The sequence below is a fragment of the Hyaena hyaena genome, unplaced genomic scaffold, assembly GCF_003009895.1.
Source record: "Hyaena hyaena isolate Hyena2069 unplaced genomic scaffold, ASM300989v1 scaffold_0, whole genome shotgun sequence".
NCBI lineage: Eukaryota > Metazoa > Chordata > Mammalia > Carnivora > Hyaenidae > Hyaena > Hyaena hyaena.
The window spans coordinates 12,694,603-12,720,729 of NW_024080632.1; the positions used below are offsets into that span (position 1 = coordinate 12,694,603).

Below are 26,127 nucleotides of genomic sequence, written 5' to 3' on the forward strand. Positions count from 1 at the left end.
ACTCCCAAATACTTTTAACATGCACCTAATGATGACAATATTCTCCCAGAAAACCACAATACCACAATCACACAAGAAATAAGCATTAAAAGGCTGTCTTGAAGGGAAAACTTGGCCACCGGGGGCTCTGCCGGGCCTGGCCAGCCACACATTCGGCCTGCTCTGGCCCCGCGTCCACGGCCTCCTTGGAGAGGCCAGCCCTCAGGCCCACTGGTTAGGCAATCAGTTCGTTAGTTGGAAGACTCATCAGGACGTGAATGCACACTTCAGGCCAGATGTGAGCCTCCCAACGGACCCCGAGTGAAGGGGAAAAGTGGACCTCAGGCCTGGGGAGGCTCTGGGCCCATCCTGGGTGAGGAGACACCCTTTTAACCAGGTGCTCTCTCAAGGTTTCTGGGGCAACTCAGCCCCCTGGCTCTTTCTCTCTGTCTCTCCCTCCCAAAGGACATCCTCAGTTCTCCACCTTAAAAGCTTTCAACAACTTTCTGCCCTGGAAAAGGGTGGGCGCAGCCACGAACAAACACCTGAATGAATGAAGACAGAAGCGAGTCTGCGTGGAGCAGGGACGCAGAGGGCTTGATCCCAACCAGGGAAGAAGCCACAGGGAACAGGAAGAAGATGGATGTGGGAGACGGAACAGAGAATGCAGGGCGTGGGCAGGGGCCAGAAAAGGTGTTTAGCATCCTAGAAACGGAACACAATCAAACCAACAGGCAACCAGGATCCCATCCAGTATCACGAACAGAGGTGTAAAAACAAATCCGACTCTGCATTTAGACGCCAGCCCTGCCATTCAAGTTAAAAGAACTTGGGCAAGCGGGCCAACCCTCTCTGTGCCTCAGTTTCATCATCTGTAAAATGGGTGGTAGTAGTAGCAGCACTAATAATAGAACCTGTGCCTCCTACAGCCAACATGAGCCAATGAAACAATGCATGTAAGGTGCCCAGCACTGTGCCCGTACACAGTAAGTGCTCATTAAACATTATGGGAAAGTTCTACAGGTGTGTGTTCTTACTGGTAAAGGCGCTGAGACCAGGACAACACAGGGAAAAGCTGGAATGAGCATGATGGTAGGAGGAAGTCTTTCCACTCTCTGGCCTTGGAGCAAGATAATAGGCCCCTGGGGGGTCAGCACACTCCACGCAAAACGTGGACACGGGCGAGAGGTGCTGCTGGGTGCCTCAGTGGTAATTCTGGCTTTTCTAGGCCTCTCCTGCCAAAGACCCCACCCCCAGCCTCCCAATGCAGGGCTATCGCTGGGGAAGCTGGAGGGAGCTCTGCGATGTTCCCTTGGAAGACCTCCAACCCACAATGGCAGAGCAGCCCAAACCTCTCCACAATGGGCTAAGGCTGCCCGGGCAGACGGCTAAGCACAGCGGAAAGGGCACCTGCTTAGGACTCAAAACACACCAGGGTCTGGAGTCCAGCTCTGCTCCTCCCCGGCGCACTGCCCAGGAGAAGATCTGGCGCTGGCGCGGAACGCACCATCACTCCTCAGCTGCCCCTGCCTCAGGCCCAGCAGCTGGGTGCCCTGACCCTGGCCTAACACACAGAGACCCCACAGACAGACAAGCCCCAAGTCCAGACTTTCCATGGAAACAGGGAGGCTCCCGTAGCCCGGAATGCCCCAGGCAACTCCCCTGCCCCCCTAGCACTCCCCCTAAGGACAATGAGGCACTGTTTTTCAGAGGGTCCAGACTGCTGAGAAGCTAAAAGAAGACATGTCCAGATTCTAGTAGCAACTGGGCGTTGCCAACAGCTGGCTGCTCCCCCTGGAAGAGATGGGAAGGCAAAGCTATCAAGGTCTCAGCTAGACCTACCCTTTGCCAGAGGCCAGTTTCTCAGGATGGGCCCCCAGCGCACGAATTTCAAAGGTAACTAGCAATTACTCAGCAGGCTCATGGCTCACCCTCCAGTTAGTCACCTCACTGCGCATTTAACCTTGCTATGATTTAAATTTTTTTTAACGTTTTATTTATTTCTAGGAGAGAGAGAGAGAGAGAGAGAAAGACAGCGTAAGCAGGGGAGGGTCAGAGAGAGAGGGAGTCACAGACTCTGAAAAAGGCTCCAGGCTCTGAGCTGGCAGTCAGCACAGAGCCCAACGCGGGGCTCAAACCCACGAACCGCGAGATCATGACCTAAGCAAAAGTCAGACGCTTAACCGACTAAGCCACCCAGGCGCCCCTAACCTTGCTATGATTTAGATGACCAGATCTGGAATTGGAGCAGTCTGAGTTCCAATCCCAGCTTCCCCCAGTGAGCCACCCCGAGCTCCGGTTTCCACATCTGTACGGCAGAGATAAAACACCTCCCTCTCCGAATGGCTGTGACCATCCCTGTAAAGTGCTGAGTCCGATGCCTGTCTCTCATCAAGCGCACGTGACCGTTACTGGGCCGCAGCTGTGCTCACAGTCCCCCAAGTGCACTAGGAGCATGAACAAGGGGAGACTGAGCAGCTGGGTCAGAAGCCGTCATCGGAGTGCATCCCAGTGTTGCGGGAGCTCTGTCCGGGGAAACTCCAGCCAGAACTCAACAGGGCGCACTCCGGGCCAAACCAGCATCTAAACGGTAATGGGAAAAGCCACCAGCAGCCACCCTGCAGCACAAAGCAGAGAGAACACCCAGGCGAGGGCAGTGTTTATGTTTTTCTGCCCAAAGAGCCATAAATTTGTAACTTATTAAACAGCACATGGTGAGTCTGTCACTAGCAGCTCAGGGGAGGTAAGAGTTCCCCAATTTTTGTTTTCAGACCAAAATAAACAGAGTCCCAGCAGACCCTGTAGCCCTGCCACAGACCGGACCATAACCTCTCCCGTTTCAGGGGCAGGAGGCTCACAGCTGAGAGCACTCTCAGGAGAAAAATAAAAACAAGAGGCCTGGCCTTTGTGTCCACCCGAACTAGGGAGAACAGCTGACGGGCACTGCGTTGAGCAGCCATCCAGACAGCTGATGGGGCCTGAGCGCAGAGGCAAATTCCTCTCCCCATCCTGCTGGCCCCATTGTTCCCACCCCGGGGCTCGGGACTCCGGGGCAGCCAGGCGTGGCTGGCCTCCAGGGAGCTCAGGCCGGGGAAGTCGGGCAGCCCAGAAACAACTGCGGAGTCCGCGCTGGAAGGTGGCAGAAGTTACAGGTGGCAGCAGTCACCCTCTGCGGCACCTCCTTCCCATCCCGCTCACCCCTTCCTCAGGAAGAAAGGCCTCTTGGTCCACGAGAGCTGAGGGACTGGGCTTCTTTCTAGTCACCGATTTGTCATTCTGTGGCTGTGCAGCCTTGGGCAAGTGAATCGACCTCTCTGACTCCCAGTTTTCCCCACTCATAAAAGTCAGGCAGCGATGACAGCAGTGGCCCTAAGGGGCTCTTATGAAGGGTTGCTGTGAGGGCTGGACATGTTGAGGTATGGGCAAGCCCTGCATACACAGCAAATTTCCAATGCTGCCACCCCCCTCTACCACTGTCCTCTTTCCCTGAGACTAGCTCGATCTCCTGGGCCTAAACGGAAGACCGTCAGGGGACAGGAATCCTGGACTCCAACAGCACACTCAACAAAACCTTCTCAGACCTTCAAACAGCACCTCGTGGAAGGGACTGCACACAAGCGACAGAACCACATCAGCATTTTAGAAACTGTAACTCTGGGGGCGCCTGGGTGGCTTAGTCGGTTAAGCGTCCGACTTTCGCTTAGGTCATGATCTCGCGGTTCGTGGGTTCGAGCCCCGCGTCAGGCTCTGTGCTGACTGCCAGCTCAGAGCCTGGAGCCTGTTTAAGTCTGTGACTCCCTCTCTTTCTGACCCTCCCCTGCTCATGCTCTCTCTCTCTCTCTCTCTCTCCTAGAAATAAATAAAACATTTAAAAAAAAAAAAAAAGAAACTGTAACTCTGCTCCCCAGTTCCTGCTGGGAAAGCATCAAGACTTTCAGATCCTGATTCAAAAAATAACCCCCAGCCTCCTTTCAGCTTATCTTTTATGTAGAAAAAAAACACACAAAAAACAAAACAACCTGCCTGCAAGCCATGCCAACCTGGTGTTGGGAAAATGAGTGCCAAGCCTGACCCGGAGGCAGAGATCTGTGCTTGGCAGGCATCACACTCTGCAAAACAGGCAGGACTGGACACCATCCCCAGCACCGGGATCTCTCAGCGGCGCCCTGATCTTTCTCTAAAGGAAGCTGGTGGTCCTCCTCCCTGTCCGCCTGGAAGCCCAGTGCCTACAAATGGCCAGTCTTAACTGAGTGTCCCCGCACGCTTCGGGGAGGCCCGTCAGTGCTGTTTGATGAATCTGCTCCTCAGAGCCTGGGACAGAGAAAGCATCAATGGCCACACAAGCCATCCACAGTCCAGAGAGGGAAGACAAGGCTCCTACAGAGAAGAAACTTCCCCCCCACCCCTCACCTCCCCAGCTTGGAGGCCCTCCAGCTATGGGCATGAAGTGGAGGGACAGTGAAGAAGTGAATCCTCTCACTATAGGGTTCAGGACACTCAAGGCGTTCCTAGAACCCTGGCCTCTACCTCCTCGGGTTCCGTGTCTGGTTTCAGGAGATACTTTCCCCTGCCCTAGCGCCAGATCTACACTGCACTGAAAAGGGTAGTTTTGGAGCTCCGATAACATGAAAACAGTAAAACTCTGTTCTGGGCATCCTGTCCTCTTTACCTGTGCGGCCTCCAGCAAGGTTTGGTGCTGGGGGGGGGGGGGGTGAACTCTGCCAGCCCAGGACAAGTCCAGAGATGGCTACACCTCGGGGCCCACTGCCCACCGCATTCCCCTGGCACTGCACCAGAATCTGGGAGTGGGGGAGGAATCATGTCTCCCCAGCTTACTCCTCTAGGGTTAGGCTGATCTGTGATAGGAAGGGGGAGGCGCTGGCCCACAAAGCGGACCCTGACAGTCGGCCGGCGAAATGGAGTGAGCAGCCCATGAAACAGCGTGCCCAGACCTGCGGTGGGGGGCAATTAGGGGGGACAGATGAGAAACTTGTCTTTGTGGGGGTGTGGTCATCGGAGGCTCATCTCTAACTTGTGAAATGGAAAGGGTGGGCTTGGAGAGGCTATCCCTGCAGTGGGGGTCCTCAAAGGGGTAGGAGCAGGTCCTGGAAATGAGGGACCAACCGGGAGTTTAGGCAGCTGTTCCCCTAGTTGGGCGGCCGGCCGGTGAGGTGGGGGTTGGGGGAGCGGTCTGTGAATGGAAGGTCCCACAGCTGGGGGAGGTGGTGCGGTGCCGGCAGCGGGGGTCCGTCCCTGGGGCGGACGGGGCGGGTCCCAGAGGCGCAAGCTGGCCCCTGGGGCTGGGTCCCCGAGGTCCCGGGTCCGGAGGTGGAGCCGTCCCCGAGGCGGGGGGTGGCGGCTGTGAGGACCGCGGCGGGGCCGGCTTGGCCCAGGACTCAGGCCGGGCCCGGGATCCCGGCCCCGCGGAGCCCCAGCAGGCAGCGAGCAGAGCCGGGACCCAGGCCGCGGGAGGAAGGATCCCGCAGCCCCCGCCGCTCGCTCGCTCCCGCCCGGCCCGGGGCCGCGCGCCCCTCGCAGCCTCCTCCCTCGACCTCCCGCTCACTCACCGAGGTCGTCCATGGCGGGACCGCGGGCGCCGGGGGCCGGCTCGGCGTCGCGCTCGCCGCCCGTCCCGGTGCAGCTCCTCTCAGCCCCGCAACTTTTCCGCCGCGAGCCTCGGCCCGGAACGGAACGCGCCGCCGCCGCGCGCGCCCCGCCCCCGCGAGCACGCGCGCCCCGCCCCCCGCCCGCGGTCGCCCCCGTGAGCAAGTTGGCCCCGCCCCGTGCGCACGCTAGCCCCGCCCCGCCGCAGGCCTGCGAGCGCGCGTCCAGCCGGCGGCGGGCCACGCCGGGCGGGGCGGCGGCGCCCCCTCGCGGCCGAGCTGACAGGGGGAAGGCCCCAGAGGCCTTCAAGCCCTGCTGTCAGCCTTTCTGTCCGTCTCAGAGTCACAAGCCTGACTGTCATCTCCTGTCTTGACATCTCAGTCTGATCTGTGTCTGTCCATCCATCGGTCACTCAGTCATCACATGTCCATCCACTGGAGAGTCATATTTGTCCACCAGTCTGTCTAACCGGTCTCATAGTAGGACTCTCCCTAGAGGACCCTAAATCAGTACCAGGCAAAGCAGGGAAACTGGAGGACCTTTCTTAGGGTCGCCCGCTGGACCGATGGCAGTGCAGCTTGCAATCCAGCCTTTGGGGCCAGATTCAGTACTTTCAAGGTTATATGTATATATATATATCTTATATATATATACACGTATATATATATCTTCTATATATATACGTGTATATATATCTTATATATATACGTATATATATATCTTCTATATATATACGTGTATATATATCTGATATATATACACGTATATATATATCTTCTATATATATATACGTGTATATATATCTGATATATATACACGTATATATATATCTTCTATATATATATACGTGTATATATATCTTCTATATATATATACGTATATATATATATATCCCTTAATCTTCCACATGTCTACCCTCCCTAGAGGGAGACTTTTCCAAAACTCTGCAAGAATCAGAGGGGACCCCACCTTAGATATTAAGGGAAAAACTTCAAGGAGATTATACCCAGTGCCAGGCAGTTTCCTGAAACACCCACTCACTCAAAGATCAGGTAATAATAACAGCTGCGGCTCATAGAGTGCCAGATACTATACAGCTATTTTCTAAGTTAATTTTCATAGAGGCAGTTATTACTTTCAGCCCTTCCCCATTCTTTGCAAAGGGCAATGGTAGTTTGTCAATCCTATATAAAAAGGCACTGAAAGCACCACTTCAAATTCCCTTGCCCACAAGAATCCGGCCCCCAAGACCCTCTGGGTCAAGTCCTCCAGGATGCAGATATTGAGATAGAGTGTGGGGGTGGGGTCCGGTAACGCCCATGAAAGAGAAAGAGGAAGAAGCTGAATTGGGCATTGGGCAGGGCTCATCTGACATAGATAGACAACCTATCAGGGAGCACCAGAACAAGAACTCGTTAGAGGATCCCCGTTGGGCAGAAGAATTCAAGCTCCAGGATCCCCGGCAAGTTCAGCCATTGGCTGGGGATACGCAGGCTGGAAGAGTGTAGCCTTGCCCTCGATCTCGGTGACAAGCTCTTTCCTTTTTTTTTTATGTTTATTTATTTATTTTTGAAAGAGCGAGAGCATGAGTGGGCAAGAGGCAGAGATAGAGAGGGAGACACTGAATCTGAAGCAAGTTCCAAGCTCTGAGCTGTCAGCACAGAGCCTGATACAAGGCTACAACTCACAAACTTGTGAGATCTTGACCTGAGCGGAAGTCAGATACTTAACTGACTGAGCCACCCAGGAGCCCCACCCCTCTGGCTGACAAGCTCCCTCGCTCTTTCTTTCTCTTTCTTTCTTCTTTCTTTCTTTCTTTCTTTCTTTCTTTCTTTCTTTCTTTCTTTCTTTCTTTCTTTCTTTCTTTCAATGTTTATGAGACAGAGAGAGAGCAGGGGACGGGCAGAGAGAGCTGGAGACACAGAATCTGAAGCAGGCTCCAGGTTCAGAGCTGTCGGCACAGAGCTCTACGTGGGGCTAGAAACCGCGAGATCATGACCTGAGCCAAAGTCAGAAGCTCAACCGACTGAGCCACCCAGGTGCCCCTAACAATCTCCTTCTTGAAGGCAGAACCAAGCAGCTCACCTTTGGCTACCAGGTCCTCCTATGTTAAAATTCAAGAGCCAAGACTGCCCTTCCAACACCTGTAATGTACCTGCACTTCTCACAGCTGCAATTTATATTTAGTGGTGGGATTCTTTGATCAATATCTCACATCCTATCAGACTAAAAGCATGTGAGGACAGGAAGCATGTCCATTTCTGCTCACCACACAGCCCTTAGTATGTGCATGGCTTATAGGAGGTGCTGCTTAATATATATTTGCTGAATGACTAGTGGGGACTCTACCTGACACTTGAAGCAAAGCAAACCATATGGTTTCCTTTCCTCAGAAAGTTCACAGTTTAACTGAAGAAATAGAAGATAAATAGTGAGGTCATTCATTAATCCTCTCAAAGGTTAGATATTTAACAGTGCCTGCACTGTACCTGGAGTTCTGCTCAGGCTGGAGATACAGCGATGAATAAATCTGATATGGTGCCTACCATCTTCAGGTTTATAGTTCAAAAGGGCAGGCAGATGGGGCGCCTGGGTGGCTTAGTTGGTTAAGCGTCTGACTTCGGCTCAGGTCGCGATCTCACAGTTCGTGGGTTTGAGCCCCACATCGGTCTCTGTGCTGACAGCTAGCTTGGAGCCTGGAGCCTGCTTTGGATTCTGTGTCTCCCTCTGTCTCTGGCCCTCCTCTGCTCATGCTCTATTTTTCTCTCTCTGAATAATAAATGAAACATTAAAAATTTTTTAAAAAAAGAAATAAAACATTAAAAAGTTAAAAAAAAAAAAAAAGAAGAAGAAGAAAGGCAAATAGGCCTATATGAAGGATGGCTAGTCTCACACATTCCCCACTGCCTAGAACAGCATATACAGAGGTCAGTGGGCAAGACAGTGGCCAAGGTGAATTAAACTAGAAGGAATTCGCAGCATGGTGAAATATGAGGTGGGGTGTGATAATGGGGAGACAGAAGGTCTGCAGGGACATATTTTTTATGTTGCTTATAGGTTGATACAGTAACATTTAGAATATACTGGATTAGATAAAACTTTAATTTACTTGTTTCATTTTATCTTTTTTAATATGGCTACTAGAAAACTGTAAATTATATATATGGCTTGCATTTTGTTTCCACTGGATGCATCTGAGTTTAGAGAGTGCTTAGTGGGCCATTATAAGTAGGCTTCCTAAAGATTAACCTGCCTTGACAGGTAGATAGTGCTGAATTCAGGGTCCCCAGGGTGAGGAAAGAGCCCCCGAGAAAGTAGATCCCCCAGGGTCACTCTGTCACCAAATGCGCAGAGGCCCATCTAGTCTGTGGAAGATCTCTGTGCTGCTCTTTCTGCCCCGCTGGCTATGGATGTCCCACTATTCAGTGGTGTGCGGTAAAGGTTAAGTGCACATTAGTTAGGCAACTCCAGCCAGGTCATACCCCAGCTATGCACCTTGCTGGTGGTAAATCTCTGGCCATTTGCTCTCTGCACCTCAGTTTTCCTCCTCTGCAGAGAAATGAATAGTCTCCTCCCAGGGCACCTGGGTGGCTCAGTTGGTTAAGCATCTGACTTTGGCTCAAGTCATGATCTCACTGTTCATGAGTTTGAGCCCCGCATTGGACTCTACACGGTACAGAGCCTGCTTGGGATTCTCTCTCTCTTCCTCTCTCTCTCTCTCTGCCCTTCCCCCATTTGTGCTCTCTCTCCCTCTCAAAATAAACAAATAAACTTAAAAAAAAAAAAAGAGCCACCTCCCAAAATCATTGTAGGACTAAATGAGATACTACACATTTAGGACTCAGAAAGGTCCTTCTTATCCATAAGCACTCTCTGGCTCAACTCTACCCTCTAGAAACAAAATGCAAGCCACACATGTAATTTAAAACTTTCTAGTAGCCATATTAAAAAGGTAAAAAGCAACAGGTAAAGTGAATCTTAATATATTTTACGTAATCCCATATATCCTAAATGTTCTCATTTCAAGTTTTAATCAGTATAAATCATATAAGAGATTTCTCACTTTTTGTTTTTCATGTGAAGGCTTTGAAACCCAGTGTATTTTGTGCACTTAGGGTATGTCTCAGTTTGACTGGCCACGTGTCAAGGGCTTAGTAGCCACATGTGGCCAGTGGGGACCCTGTGAGACAGGGCAGCCTTTATTTACTTATTTATTTTTACAAATAGTTTATTGTCAAGTTGGTTTCCATATAACACCAGGGCAGCCTTTATTTATTTATTTACTTTTCTTTTTTTTTTTCTTTTTATTTTCCCAGGGCAGCCTTTAAATGTGAGCTGGCATCATTATTCTCAGGGATTTCGACCTAAAAGGCATTTCCTTAGAAAATCACTCCCTGACCTGCAGGGCCTCTGTTATTAAGATCTTTTTTTAGCACCCTGGAAGCACTCCTGACGGTTATAATTAAACAGTTCCTATGCACTCGTTTATAGCTACCCGCCCGTACTAGACTCTAGATGCCAGGAAGACAGAGACCATGTCTTAACAGTGCACTGATTGACAGGGGGAGGAAAGAAGGGATTCAAGGGGAGGGGGAAGATTTAGAAACGAGAGTCACTTGGGTGGCTCAGTTAGTTAAGCATCTACCTTTCGATTTTGGCTCAGGTCGTGATCTCATTGTTCCTGAGTTCAAGCCCCGCATTGGGCTCTGCGCTGACAGCATGGAGCCCGCTTGGGATTTCTCTCTCCCTTTCTCTCTGCCCCTCTCTGGCTTGCTCTCACACTCTCTCTCTCAAGATAAGTAAATAAAAATAATAAATAAAAATTTTTTAAAATGTTAGAAAAGTAAATTCCAGAGCTTACAATATACATGTGGAGGTTTTCTTTATAGTAGTTGTTCATTGTAGGAACAAATTTAGGGGGAAAAAAAAACAACAGATCAACTAAAAGATAAAAATTAAATGTCCATAATAAAAAAAATCTTGGTGTGCATCCTTAATTATTACCTGAAGATCGCTTCCTAGGAGTGGAAGTGCTGTATCAGAGGTTAAGTGCTCTGTTTGTCCGTGTTTTTGCTGAGTATTGACAAAGCGCTATCCACCCCCGCTGTGTCCAGATAAATGTATAATTGATATTTTGTAAGCACGACTTGCACATGGCACTTTAGAGTGACCCCCGTCCCCACAGATGGGGCATAAGCACCAGCAGAGGAATGAGAGATGTGTAAATGGTACACAGGTAGAGATTTTTTTTTTATTTTTTTAAATTTTTAAAAGAAATTTTTAATGTTTTTTTAAATTTATTTCTAGGAGAGAGAGAGAGACAGCGTGAGCAGGGGAGGGTCAGAGAGAGAGGGAGTCACAGACTGAAACAGGCTCCAGGCTCTGAGCTGGCTGTCAGCACAGAGCCCGACGCGGGGCCCGAACCCACGAACGCGAGATCATGACCCAAGCGAAAGTCGGATGCTTAACCGACTAAGCTACCCAGGTGCCCCCTTTTTTTTTTTTTTTTTTTTAATATTTGTTTATTTTTGAGAGGGAGAGAGAGAGACAGAGTGTAAGCCAGGGAAGAGCAGAGAGAGAGGGAGACGCAGAATCGTCAGCAGGGGCTCCAGGCTCTGAGCTGTCAGCACAGAGCCCAACGCAAATCTCAAGTCTCGCACTTAGGAACCAGGAGATCATGACCTGAGTCGAAGTCGGACGCCTAACCGACAGAGCCACCCATGTGCCCTGAGATTTAATAGTTATGTATTCACGTGTATTAGAAAATGACCCAATTATCGCATAAAACCACAACAGCTGACTCTCTCTCTCTCTTTTTTTTAATGTTTTATTTATTTCTAGGAGAGAGGAGAGACAGCGTGAGCAGGGGAGGGTCAGAGAGAGAGGGAGTCACAGACTGAAACAGGCTCCAGGCTCTGAGCTGGCAGTCAGCACAGAGCCCGACGCGGGGCTCGAACCCACGAACCGCGAGATCATGACCTAAGCGAAAGTCGGACGCTTAACCAACTAAGCCACCCAGGCGCCCCGGACAACAGCTGACTCTTGAACAACACCGCTGTGACATGTACAGGTCCACGTACATGTGGGTGTTTTTCAGTAAATACGGTATCGCATTTACGATGAAGCCGAGTTAAATGAAAACCCAGGTCATTTACAGAGAAATGTTTAGTTAGTTACAGTTACAGCGCAGTGGGTTCTTAGTGACAGCAAAACTGGTGATGGAGCTTGGGACGCTTCCCTTGCACGGCCACTCCTCAAGGGCACTGTTTCATTGAGGCAGTTGGGCTGCCGCCGAGAAGCACTGGGGGGGTGGGGGAGGGGGGGGACTGAACAATCGAACAGAAAGGGAGACCTCGGCTGAAATCCCAGCTTCCCAGTTACCAGTCTCCTCCGTAAGGTGGCAGTGGTGAGGCTCCGACTCGGTGACCGACTCCACACCTGCCTGCGAAGGGAGGGGTTTCACACAAAGAACCACAGGGGCAAAAGGGATCTCAAGGGACTGTCCAGGCTTTCTGTGGGTGAAGGGGGCTGGGTTTCCCCTCCAAAGCTGCTCCACCCTCCGTGTCCCCAAGTCACCTAAGGGGACATGTGTTATGTATTCATGTGTATTAGAACAGGTGCACACCTGGAGGCCATCACCAGTCCCCCTTGCCCTCATCTTCCACAGCCAGTCGTGCCCACCACCTACTGAGGGTAATCCGCGTCCCTCCCTCCGCTATTTCCACCTACAATGCCATCTCCCCAGTGGCAGCCAAGCCACCATCTGGTATTACTACACTAAGCTCCAAACTGGGCTCCTGGGGTCTATTTTCCACCCAGAAGCCAATGTTATCCTTTTTTAAAAATTAACTTTATTAGGCTGCTTGGGTGGTGCAGTCGGTTAAGCTAAGCGACTGACTCTTGATTTCTGCTCAGGTCATGATCTCACAGTTCATGAGTTCAAGCCCCACATCAGGCTCTGTGCTGACGGAACTTGCTTGAGATTCTCTTTCTCTCTCTGCCCCTCCCTTTCTTTGTCTCTCAAAAATAAGCATTTTTAAAAATCAACTTTATTGAAGTACAATTTATACCTAATAAGACGCACCTGTTTCAAGTGTACTAGTTCAATGGCCTTTGACAGATGTTTACACCCATGTAACCACTGCTTCAATCAAGATATAGAACATCCCATTGCTCCTTCCTGCCCCTTGCACTTGATCCCCTGTCCTCTGCTGGCCCCAGGTAACCACTGATTTGCTTACCATGACTAGAGATTACTTTGCATTTTCTTTATAATATATTTATAGAAACAGAATTAGACAATATATATTCTCTTTTTTTGCGTATATGGGGAGGTATGGCTTCTTTGCCTCAGCATGTTCCTGAGATTCATCCATGTTATATGTACCAAGAGTTTGCTCCTTTAAAAAAAAAAAAGTGTTGGGGCGCCTGGGTGGCTTAGTCGGTTAAGCATCCGACTTTCGCTTAGGTCATGATCCCGCGGTTCGTGGGTTCGAGCCCCGCGTCGGGCTCTGTGCTGACTGCCAGCTCAGAGCCTGGAGCCTGTTTCAGTCTGTGTCTCCCTCTCTGTCTGACCCTCCCTTGCTCACGCTGTCTCTCTCTCTCTCCTAGAAATAAATAAAACATTTTTTAAAAAGTGTTTATTTAGGGGTACCTGGGAGGCTCAGTTAGTTAAGCTTCCGACTTCAGCTCAGGTCATGATCTTGCAGTTTGGGAGTTCAAGCCCTGCATCGGGCTCTCTGCTGTCAATGCAGAGCTCACTTCAGATCCTCTGTCCTCTCTCTCTCTGCCCCTCCCCTGCTCTCGCTCTCTCTCTCTCTCTCACAAATAAACTTTAAAAATACTTCTTTATTTTGAGAGAGAGAGAGTGCGCCTGTGCGTGGGGGAGGGACAAAGAGGGAGAGAGAGAATTCCAAGCAGGCTTCACACCGTTGAGGGGCTCAAAATCACAAATCAAGAGATCGTGACCTGAGCCAAGGTCAAGAGTTAGATGCCCAAACGGCTGAGCCACCCAGGCGCCCTGAGTTTGCTCCTTTTTATTGCTGAGTAGTACTCCTTTGTATGGGCGCGCCACACTCTGGTTCCCCACTGTCCTACTGATGGATATGTGGGCTGTGTCTTCTGTTCTGGCCACTATGAATACAGCTGCTATGAACATTCTTATAGAAGTCTTTGTGTGGACATATGTTTTCAGTTCTCCTAGATAATTACCTAGGAGTGGAATGGCTGGGTCACAAAGGAATGTCTAAAGAATGTGCATTGTCACATTATTATTCCCTTGCTTCACCAGTGCCGTGGTTTCCTGTTGCACTGAGAATAAACCCCAAATCCTCACAAGGATCTCCAAGGCCGCACCCCGGATCTTGTCTTTTTCCAGTCCCCCCTGATTCGTGTTGCTCTGTTACGTCCCTTGAGCACAGCAAACCAGCTCTGACTTCGGAGCCTTCACAGCTGCGAGACTCTTTCTGGAATGTTCTTCCCAGATTTTGGCATGGCTGTTCCTGCTCATCACTGGGGTTTCATTTCACAAGTCACCTCTGTGGGTCCTGGACATTTTATCTACAGTCCCTCCATCCCCTCGTCAGACCTTTTGTCCGCTTATGCTGGTTTATTTTATTTACTTTCACCTTTTGACATTATGTCCTATATTTATTTGTTTACCTGTTGATTATGTGACTCTCCCTCCCCCATTAAAATGTCAGCACTATGCGAAGAGGGACTGGGCTTATCTTTCTCACCAGTGTCCAGAATGGCAGGTGTTTGGGAAATATTATTTGAAAGAAGGAAAGGCTGGGGACACTCTGAGGCATAAGGAGACGGATTGCCTGGGCTGTGGGGCTATTGCACGATCAGGATAAGAATCCCAGCCCCAGCCACTCCACCACAGACCAGTCACAGAATTTCCTTGGGCCTGACAACAAAATCTCAGGTCCTGGGGCCTTAGCTGCAGTGCTGTTTTTGTTTGTTTGTTTTTAAGATTTAATTTAAAAAATATTTTTTTTAAATATTTTTTATTTATTTCTAGGAGAGAGAGAGAGACAGCGTGAGCAGGGAAGGGTCAGAGAGAGAGGGAAACACAGACTCTGAAATTGGCTCCAGGCTCTGAGCTGGCAGTCAGCACAGAGCCCGACGCGGGGCTCGAACCCACGAACCGCGAGATCATGACCTAAGCGAAAGTCGGACGCTTAACCGACCAAGCCACCCAGGCGCCCCTAAAAAATATTTTTTAATGTTCATTCATTTTGGTGGGGGCAGAGAGAGAGGGAGACACAGAACTCAAAGCAGGCTCTAGGCTCTGAGTTGTCAGCACGGAGCCCAATGCTGGCCTTAAACTCATGAACTGTGGGACCTGAGCTGAAGTTAGATACTTAACTGACTGAGCCACCCAGGCTCTCCCTTTAAGATTTAATTTTTAAAGGTTGCCTGGGTGGCTCAGTTGGTTAAACATCCGACTTCAGCTCAGGTCATGATCTCATGGTTTGTGGGTTCGAGCCCCGCATCAGGCTTTATGTTGCCAGCTAGCTCAGAGCCTGGAGACTGCTTTGGATTCTGTATCTCCCTCTCGCTCTGACCCTCCCCTGCTTATGCTCTCTCTCTCTCTCTCTCTCTCTCTCTCTCTCAATCTCTGTCTCAGAAATAAATTTTTAAAAACAAAAATTTTTTTTAAAAGATTTAATTTTTAAGTAAACTGTACACTCAACGTGGGGCTCCAACTCATGACCTCGAGATCAAGTATCACTCATTCTACCGAGCCAGCCAGGCGCCCCTGCAGTGCTGTTTTTACAAGCAGAAGACTGGAAACAACCCAAGTGTCCCTCCACAGGGGAATGGTTAAATCAACTACATACAGTCCTACAATGGAAAACTATGTAGCCACAGAAGAGATCCAGGAAGATCATTAGGTACTAATATGAAACAGTCTCCAAGATCTAAAAAAATAAAACTGAACATTGTGTGTAACATGTGTATCATTTGTGGGGAAAAGTGGGAAATAATATATTTGTCTATGAGATGCTCCTATATGCTGAGAGATCTGGAAGAACACACACGCTTGTGTTAACTGGCAGGGGGTGGGGCAGCAGGAGCAAAGTGGTTGAAGTCAGGAGTGGAAAGAGTTTCACTAAGTACCCTTTTGAGTCTTCCGAACTTTTTTTTTTTGAGAGAGAGCGAGAGAGAGAGCAAGTGAGCAGGGGCAGAAAAAGTGGGAGAGACAGAATCCCAAGCAGGCTCTGCGTTGTCAGCACTGAGCCTGACATGGGGCTTGATCTCATGAACTATGAGACCATGACCTGAGTTGAAATCAAGAGTTGGACACTTAACCACCGTAAGAGGCTCTTGAATGCTGAGAACAAACTGAGGGCTGATGGGGGTGGGGGGAGGGGAAGGGGGGTGATGGGCATGGAGGGGGGCACTTCTTGGGATGAGCACTGGGTGTTATATGGAACCCAACTTGACAATGAACTATAAAAGAAGAGTTGGACACTTAACCAATGGAGCCACCCAGGCACCCTATTGAATCTTCTGAACTTTGAACCACATGTGTGATCTTACCTATTCCCATAATGAATTAATATTAAAAAAAATTTTTTTAATGTTTTATTTATTTCTAGGAGAGAGAGAGAGACAGCGTGAGCAGGGGAGGGTCAGAAAGAGAGGGAGTCACAGACTGAAACAGGCTCCAGGCTCTGAGCTGGCAGTCAGCACAGAGCCCGACGCGGGGCTCGAACCCACGAACCGTGAGACCATGACCTAAGCGAAAGTCGTACGCTTAACCGACTAAGCCACCCAGGCACCCCATTGAATCTTCTGAACTTTGAACCACATGTGTGATCTTACCTATTCCCATAATGAATTAATATTTTAAAAATAAAATACAGGGGCACCCGGGTGGCTCTGTCGGTTGGGCATCCAACAGGGGCTCAGGTGATGATCTCACGATTTGTGGGTTCGAGCCCTGTATCAGGCTCTGTGCTGACAGCTCAGAGCCTGGAGCCTGCTTTGGATTCTGTGTCTCCCTCTCTCTCTGCCCCTCCCCCATTCACACTCTGTCTTTCTCTGTCTCTGTCTCTCTCTCAAAAATAAACATTTAAAAAATAGAAATAAAAAATAAAATTAAAATAAATACAGGGGTGCTTTAGTGGCTCAGTCGGTTGAGCATCCCACTCTTGATTCAGCCCCACATCAGGCTCCACATGGAGCATGGAGCCTGCTTAGGATTCTCTCTCTCTCTCTCTCTCTCCCCTCCCCTTCTTGTGCACCCTCTTTCTCTCTAAAATACAAAATGAGGGGCGCCTGGGTGGCTTAGTTGGTTAAGCGTCCGACTTTCGCTTGGGTCATGATCTCGCGGTTCGTGGGTTCGAGCCCCGCGTCAGGCTCTGTGCTGACTGCCAGCTCAGAGCCTGGAGCCTGTTTCAGTCTGTGACTCCCTCTCTCTCTGACCCTCCCCTGCTCATGCTGTCTCTCTCTCTCTCTCTTAGAAATAAATAAAAATATATTTAAAAAAAAATAAAATAAAATACAAAATGAAATGAAATGAAATGAAATAGTAACACTGTAAAAATGACACTGCAGATGTTAACATGAAGGGGAATCAACAGCTTAAGAGTGATTCAATTGAAGTTTGGAAATATTTCCTGGAAGGGAGTGAATATTGAACTGAGTTTTGAAGAATGGAAGGCAGGTGGTGGGAAAGGGATTCCAGAAGGGGCTGGTGTTCAAAAGAGCTCCTGAGTAAGGGCAGCAAGAATGAAAGGTTCCAGCCTCCCCTGCTTATCTCCCCAGGTGGTTTGGAGGGTGAATCCATTTCACCCTCTGGGGGAAGTGTCTAGAGTCCAGGAATCACAGGACAGACAAGGGTTGGAATCCCAGCCCTGCCACCTGCCAAGTGTGTGACCCTGGCCATGATACCTCATCTTTCTGAGCCTCAGATTTCTCATCACTGAATGTGTATGAGGTTGCAGGTCTGATACTTAGCTGGGTGGTTTGGGGCAAGTGGCTTAACCACTCTGAGCCTCTGTTGGCTTACCTGTAAAATCTGGATAATAAAACATATGCCTCCCAAGGTTGTTATGTGAATTCAACAACAAGAAAAATGCAGGAAAAGGGCTGAGAAACTGAAGCTCTAATTATTATGGGAGAACCAAAGTGGGACTTTAGGGCTGCGAGAGAAAGGGACAAATTTGGGAATCGTTTGAGCCACCAAAGGGTTGCGGAATCAAGATCGTGAATATTATTAATCAGATTAATACTTACTATTACAGAATCATTATTCAGAATAATTATTTTTACTTTTATTTTTTAAGTTCATTCACTTTGAGAGAGAGAGACAGAGAGAGAGACAGAGAGAGAGGACCAGCAGGGGAGGGGGCAGAGAGAGAAGAGGAGAAAAATTCTGAAGCGGGCTCAATGCGGGGCTCGAACTCACAAACTAGGAGATCATGACCTGAGCCGAAGTCAGATGCCTAACCGACTGAGCTACCCAGGCGGCCCCAGAATAATAATTATTTTTAAAAAGAAGAATGATTATCATTGGAAACATTTGTTTAACATATGGGATGTACCATGCTATCTTTTAGATCATCTCATTTAATCCTTGCAAAAATCTAATGGGGATTTCATGTCTGTTTTACAGGCCAGGAAAGTGGGGCTTGTAAGGAAAGTCACCTGCCGGAGGCCACATTAGGTACAAAGTGGTAAAGTCAGGATTTAAAGCCAGGACTGTCTGACATGAGAGTCCACAGGCCGGCTCATGAAATGGGAGCTTGGCGGTGGAGCCGCCGCTTGTTGGCAAGCTGGAGCTCCCCAGCTGGCTTGGACACGGTGCCTTAGGAAGGCTCTGCTGCCTCTGAATTAGGAGGGAAGGTATGGTCTGGGTCTCTTACCATCCTGCTGAAATAATCCTTCAGGACACCAGCATGAAACCGAGTGATTTTCCGTGACCCCTAACCTCATCAGGGGACCCAATGCATCTTTCTCCCTTCTCAGCTCCAGTCACAGGGAATGTGTGACTCTGGAGGCCACATCCCCCAGACTCCAGATGCCTGAAGGTGCCATTAACTCCTGCTGAAATTCATCCTGTGCTCTTTGTCCAGGGTAACTCCTCTCTTTTAGTTCACAGCTCAGTTAATCCCTCTTCCAGGAAGCCTTCCCTGGCCACCACCCAGGCTTAGATAATTGGTCCCACAAACCCTACCAAAGCGTTCAACTCTATGTCAGTCACCAGCAGAAACACTTTTCATTCAGTACTCACAATATCATGCAATACTCACGAAATCTCTATGGCACATCAGAATCCTCTGGGAAACTTTAAAATAGATACATTTTTGCCCAGAACACTAGTCCTCAGAAATTCGGATTTAACGGGCTTAGAATGCAGCCTGGACATCAGGATCTTTAAAAGCTCGCCAGCCGATTCTTGGGCACAGCCAGGGTGGAGACCCGCTGGCCTCTGAGATGGATGAGATCCCAACACTCCTCTTACAGCCAGGGAAACTGAGGCACAGATAAGTTAAGGAAGAGGTCTAGGGTCACATAGGTTAGCAAATAGCGGAGTGAGGATTTTAACCCAGAAAGTCTGGCTTCAAAGCTTCACAGAAGAAAGTCAATTGGTCTTAGTTAATTTCCCCAGCAGTGGAGAGCCAGCTCTCTTCTGAGACAGACACTGTTGGCCCCTCTGGCATGGGATATTTTTAACCTCGAGAAGCCAGGGATTGTTACAGACAGTCTGCAGTGACTTGAACACTAAGAAGATTGTTTGGGGGCTGGTGAGTCCTTTCCTTGCTGAGATAGTCCTCGGAGTCTAGGCTTTCCCACCCTGGACCCTGGGGGTCTGGGATGGCTGCGGCAGCAGGATGGAAGGGAGGGGGGAGGGAGTGTTGGCTGCAAGGAAGCTGATGTTTCCAAAGATAATTCCCTACATGGTGGAGGGGTCAGGGTCAGGATTACCTCACCCAACCCAGACGCTTCTCCCTGCTCTCTGTCTGGAAAGGAGCTGGAAATAAACAAGTGTTGGAACTGGATGTGAATTCATGTCCCTCCCTCTTTCCTTACCTAACAGGGTGGAGCCCTGTGAAAGCTGCGGAACACATCCAAACATACACATCAAGCATTCTCCAGATGTTCTCCAATGTGGCTTTGTGGGTGAATACATCGGTATAGCTTTGGGGAAGCTGACTTGGGGCCACTTCTCAAAATGCAAAATATGTATGGCCTTTGTGCAGGCAATCAGACTTCCAGAGAATTTCCCTAGAAATATCCCATGAGCAGGCAAAGCTGTACTTCCAAGGATGTTCATGGGAGCATTGCTTATAATCAGGAAAAACTGGAAACATTCCGAATGCCCATGCATAGGGGATTGGTTAGCTGAAATGGGATATATCCACGCAGGAAGAGGGGAGCTATGTACTAACATGGAAAATATGCCCACAAGATATTTAGCAGAAAGGAAAAGGAAATGGTAGAACTGTCTGTACAGTATAACTCAATGTTTGTAAATAATTATGTTGATATAGGAATAGAATAATTTGGAGGAATAGTCTGACCTATGGCTTTCTCTTCTACCAGTTGAAGTGGGATTATGGTAGGGGAGTCTTTGTCTCTTCATATATATATATAATTATATATATATATACATATGTGTGTGTGTGTATATATATATATATATATATATATATATATGATGCTTGGGTTTTACATACAAACATGCAATAAGTTTGTAACCAGAAAAAGATTTAGGTTGTGAAGCAGAAAACAATATGGATTCACTTTAAAACTTCACTTCAATTTAATTTTTAAAAAAAATTTTAAAAAATTTTTTTAAAAAAAAAGGGCATTGGAACTCAAATTACCCAGCCAAAAGAGGATTCTGATACAGCTGAGAGCAAAATATCACATGGATATTTGATAAAATTTACCTTTTTAAAAATACAAACATCATTTTGTTTTCCTTAAACTATTTGCTCACCTTTTCAGTGGTTACTCCATGCTTTTCTCTCTTGTGTTTGTTCACCAGTCAGTCATTATCTTACTTACTTGCCATTATAAATTCTAAGAAAATTACTCTCCCCTCCCCCCCCCCCCCCCCCCCCCCTGGGTCAGTGTTTGCCAGAGCATCGTCTGACATTCTNATTATCTTACTTACTTGCCATTATAAATTCTAAGAAAATTACCCCCCCCCCCCCCCCCCCCCCACACACACATGGGTCAGTGTTTGCCAGAGCATCGTCTGACATTCTGGCCAACACAAAATTTGCCGTGGGAGGGAGCACCATCTTCTACTTCCGTCAGACCTGGTTTGATACCCTGATTAGCCATCTTGGCAACCAGCTAAGGTGGAAAGAGATGGTTGGGGTGCATTTCCAGATCACACCATCAAGGATATTTATATTGAAATTTCAGCTTCTGGACCGCACCCCTGGCTGCTCTTGAAGTTCTGAACATGGGGTCTCCAGGGTGCCCCTTTGAGCAATTATCACTGACCTCTTCTTTCTATCAGGTTTGCTCAGTTCTGATCCATTGACTTATCTGAGGACTCTTCTTGAGTTCTGGGACCATTAGTCCTAAATGCAGGGTATTTCCCCAGTCCTAGGAGACCTATCCTGGGTTCTGGAGACAGAGTGACATTAATTTATCTCACTCAGCCAGATTTGATGGCTGATCAGGTAGTAGTTGAGGAGAGTGGTGATGGAAAGCAAAGGGCTTTTCTAGTATCAAACGGTTCCTACAGCTAGTGTTCATTCCACAGATTACTGATTACTTGTACAATAGAGAGAGCAGTTACTGCCTTAACCAGATGCTTAAGTTCAACATCACTGAAAAATGGAAGATGCCATACAAAGTTCACAGAGCCACCTTTGAAGTTTTCTTGAATCTAATCAAGCTGGGAAGTCCTGGTTACAGGAAATATACGATGACAAAGGAGTGTGTTAATCAACACCTTGGGACAGAATCAGATGAAGTCAGAATGTGGGACTTCTAAAAGACACCTGTCTTGGATTCTTAAAAAAAAAAAAAAAAATCAATGTCATGAAGGAAATAAAAAAGGCAGGGAGACTTGTCTAGATTTTAAAAGACTGCACATGGAAAATAAAGTCGGGGTGCCTGGCTGGCTCAGTAGAGCATGCGACCCTTGATCTCAGGGTCATGAATTCAAGCCCCATGTTGGGCATGGACACTACTTAAAAAAGAAAAAAGAAAAGAAAAGAAAAGGAAAGGAAAAAGAAAGAGAAAGAAAGAAAGAAGAAAGAAAGAAAAAGAAAGAAAGAAAGAAAGAAAGAAAGAAAGAAAGAAAGAAAGAAAGAAAGAAAAAGAAAGAAAGAAAGAAAGAAAAAGAAAGAAAGAAAGAAAAGAAAAGAAAAGAAAAGAAAAGAAAAGAAAAGAAAAGAAAAGAAAAGAAAAGAAAAGAAAAGAGATGCAGCCACTCTAGAAAGTAATCTGGGAATTTTTTACAAAATTAAACATATCATTTCCAATATGGCCCAGAGAATTAAAAATTTATGCTTACACAAAACTTGGTAGGTTTATTTTCCTTTTTAAAAAACATGTTAAGTTTATTTATTTATTTTGAAAGAGAGAGAGTACTCAAGGGAGGGCAGAGAAAAGAGAGAATCCCAAGCAGGCTCCACACTGCCAGCACAGAGCCCAAGGGGGGGCCTGAGCCCACAAACCTTTGGATCATGACGAGCCAAAATCTGGAGTCAGACACTTAACTGACTGAGCCGCTCAGCCCCCCCCCCCCTTTCTTTCCTTTTTCTGTAAGCTCTAGGCCCAACATGGGGCTTGAACTCATGACCCAAGATCAAAGGTCTCATGCTCTACTGACTGATCTAAAAGTCCCAGCCAGGGGCCTTTGCTCACACAAACCTTGTACAGGAATGTTCTTAGAAGCTTTATTGGTGATGGCAAAATACTGGAAACAACTCACATGTCTTTCAAAGGGTGAACGATTGAACCAACTCCCGTACTTCCACAAACGGAACACCACTCAGCAAGAGAAAGGAATGAACTATTAATCCATGCAACAACCCGGATGGACCTCAAGGACATTATGTTTAGTGAAAAAGTCAATCTCCAAAAGTCCTATACCATATGATTCCATTTATATAGAACTCTGGAAAATGCCAACTACAGTGACAGAAGGGAGTGGGAAGAGATGGGGAGGTGGGGCTACGGGGAGTGGGGGATAGAGGCAGCCGGTGTACCGAATTCCAATACACCACTAGGGTTAAGGTGACTTGGTTTCCAGCACTGCTCTGCCTGAAAATTCATAATGGGAACTGAGTAAATAATTGTACTCAGTTGTACTCAGTTCTTTTCCTTCTCGGTTGCGTTTTTAAAAAAAAAAAAAAAAAAACTTTTAGGTTTAAAAACTATAGGTTATATATAGGTTAAAAAACTCGAGTTCCTTTCCTCTTTGAAAACCCGTGACTCTCAATAGGACTGATCACGTGAATTGTAAGATAGGTAACCTCCTCCTCACTGTAACAGAAAAATCCACAACAAGAAACTGGACCTAACCTAAGAAAGCATAGACCCCAAATCACGATTTAACTGTAAACTCCTACTACACGCGATCCTGGCATTCCCTAAGCTTCCACTTACTTTCAACACAGAAGAAATTCAGTCTCCGTAGAGACTGTCAAAAATTGCCAATGCCGACTATATTTCAAGTCGTCATGGCGGGGTATTGGGAAAAGTTTTCAATTAGCAATAATCGCGCCTCGGATAAACCTCATTGGCTACGATACTGCCACTGCGCAAAGCTGGAGAACGTGAGCACGCACCCTGCTCCCCCACAGATGACAACTCCCTTTACAGTGAGGGTGAGCGGCTGCCGGCGAATTCGTGTATATGATGTGTTCTGCTTGCAGCTGTCACATTTAGGGCCGGTCTGCACGGGAGGCTCACTGTCGTTGGATGGACTCATGTCGAATACCCAGATTTTGGAAGAGAGCGTGCGTTCGCTAGGGATGCTGGGTAACCTTATGCAAATCACCATGACATCACAGGGATGACCAGGTTAGACTTGAATTTTGAGGAAAAAACGGAGCAGCGGGAAGACGGGGAAAACCAGAGCGAAACAAAAAAGGACAAGTAGCAACCTACTGAGGGAACAAGAGTCATAAGCAGACTTTCTCGGACAATCCCGAACAAACTGGCAAAAGCAATAGAAAAAAACTGCAGCCTGTAAAACAAAAATAAAATCAAGGAAAAGTATCTAACTGCTGACACTCCACGAAGCTAAGCCGGGTTGGGTTCTCCCAAAAAGAGAAGAGACGAGAACCTGACTTAAAAAAAGTGAAGGCGCCTAAACCTATCAAGATAATACAAAACTCCTGTTTTTTCAAACTGATATATTCAGTCTCCGTAGAGACTGTCAAAAATTGCCAATGCCGACTATATTTCAAGTCGTCACGGCGGGGTATTGGGAAAAGTTTTCAATTAGCAATAATCGCGCCTCGGATAAACCTCATTGGCTACGATACTGCCACTGCGCAAAGCTACCGGACACCGCCCCCTACTCATCACCCCCAATAGACAAGCTTCCTATTACAAAAAAGTGATTTTGAGTCTCACGGAAAAACTATCAATTATTCTTTGGTTGAAAATTATACAGACATATGAAGATCTCTTGAAAATGTCTGAGCTGTTTCTCAGGATTCCATTTCTTGATTTCACCTAACTAAGCTTTGATGGAGTCTGAAGCAAAGCATTATGGGAGGAAATATGCTAATAACTTAATTCATAGAATGAGTTGGGGCAGATGAAAAATGGGCTGTATCAGCATGCTATTCCCTTGGCTCCCGGTTCACAGAGAAACTATCTTCTCCAAAATAGTGTTTTTAAAAAAATTGTGGTAAACTGTACCTAATATAAAATGTACCATTTTAACCATTTAACATCCCTCCCCATTTCTCTTTCTCCCAGCCCCTAGGAACTTCTACTTTCTGTCTCCATGAATTTGACTTCAGTAAGTACCTCATATAAGCGAAATCATACAATATTTGGCTTTTTTTAAAAGTTCATTTATTTAAATAATATCTACACCCAAGTTGGGATCTCAGGACCACGTGATCAAGAGTTGCATGCTCTTCTGACTGAGACTCCCAGGCACCTGTCTGACTTATTTCACGTTTTAAGGTCTATCCACGTTGTAGTATATATATCAGAATTTCATTCCTCTTTTTGGCTAATATTCTTTTGTATGGAATTTTATTATCCATCTATTATTCTATGAATCTGCTTTGTTTCCACCTTTTGGCTCTTGTGAATAATCCTTCTACAAACAGTGGCATACAAATATCCATTTGAATCCTTGTTTTCAATTTGTTTCTGTATATGGTTGGAAGTGGAATTTCTGGGTCATACAATAATTCTTTTTTTAAGTAATTCTTTTTTAATCCCAAAGTGTTTTCTGCTGGACACCTTAATTCAGAGGAGATAGCCTGGAAAAGGCTATTTTCATAGAAATGTCCACAGTTCACAAAGTTTGAGGTAACTCTCACTCCCACTGCCTGTTTTTCCCTGGCAAGTGGAAAGCTGTCACAAACCTATATCTGGACTTCTATCGTCCTTGAACTATATTCTCCAAAACACCTTTGGTTTTTGCTACTCATTAAGATGCAAATAGTCTCTAAGAAAGTGACATTTCCCCCAACATTTTATTATAAATTAAAAAAAAAAATTCAAACATGAGAGGCGCCTGTCCGGCTCAGTTGGTGGAGCATGCTATTCTTGAACTGGGGGTTATAATTTCCAGCCCTGGGTTGGGTGTAGAGATCAGTTATTTTTGAGAAAGAGAGAAAGTGTGTGTGTGCACTTGCACAAGTGGGGAGAGGGGCAGAAAGAGAGGGAGAGGGAGAGAGAGAGAGAGAGAGAGAGAGAGAGAATCCCAAGCAGGCTCTGTACTGAAGCTAACTTGATCTCACAGTTTGGTTCCTGAGATCATGACCTGAACAGATATCAAGAGGCAGAAGCTTAACTTGCTGAGCCACCCAGGCGCCCCTAAAATCTTTAAAAGAAATTCAAACATGAAATGTTCAAAATGTTGCTCAGTGAACATTCATATAGTCATCATCTAGATGCGAAAATTACATCTTTAAATGGCCTGTTTGATGCTGATGGGTAGCTTTTTTTTTTTTTATTCCACAGCCATAACTGCCAGGGTAGGAAAAATTAGCAAGAAAAAAAAATGAAGAAGACTAGCAACTTGATTAACTTTAGATTTTTTACTTTGATCCAATCAAGGACTTAGTCATCAGTTCCGGGTGTGGTGACATTGTGTGTTTCACCAGCTGTCTTGGGTGACTTCATCCTCCGTGGATGACTTTCCAGGACTATGAGAAATTGAAAAGTCAGCTAACTTTTCCCAGGAACATGAGATTTTGGGGGGCTTAAAAGCACAATTGCCCTATATTAGGCAGTCTCTCAATTAATGATACTCATTCTACTTGGCAAACTGAAAAAAAAACATAGGTTTGAAATTTTTCTTAATAAAATTGGACTGGGGGGAGGAAATGTCAGTGTTTTGGCAATTTAAAAGTTTTT

At 47.1% G+C, this 26,127-nt stretch overlaps 1 protein-coding gene and 2 non-coding genes across 5 annotated transcripts in view; all 3 read right to left on the bottom strand.

Moving 5' to 3' along the window:
- PXN (paxillin) overlaps positions 1 to 5,714 on the bottom strand; it is a 46,679-nt gene extending 40,965 nt beyond the window's left edge. For 2 of the 3 annotated variants that reach the window (XM_039230415.1, XM_039230344.1), the window contains exon 1: positions 5,547 to 5,714. In XM_039230415.1, coding sequence (XP_039086346.1) covers positions 5,547 to 5,559 — 13 coding nt within the window. In that variant the 5' untranslated portion in view covers positions 5,560 to 5,714. The remainder of the gene's footprint in view (positions 1 to 5,546) is intronic. The other variant, XM_039230484.1, reaches the window with a different exon arrangement.
- Positions 5,715 to 23,203: 17,489 nt separating this feature from the next.
- Positions 23,204 to 23,344, bottom strand: LOC120223869. Its single transcript, XR_005526401.1, has one exon. It is a non-coding gene; the product is annotated as a U4 spliceosomal RNA (small nuclear RNA).
- A 597-nt stretch (positions 23,345 to 23,941) lies between these two features.
- Positions 23,942 to 24,082, bottom strand: LOC120223934. Its single transcript, XR_005526427.1, has one exon. It is a non-coding gene; the product is annotated as a U4 spliceosomal RNA (small nuclear RNA).
- Positions 24,083 to 26,127: the final 2,045 nt, after the last annotated feature.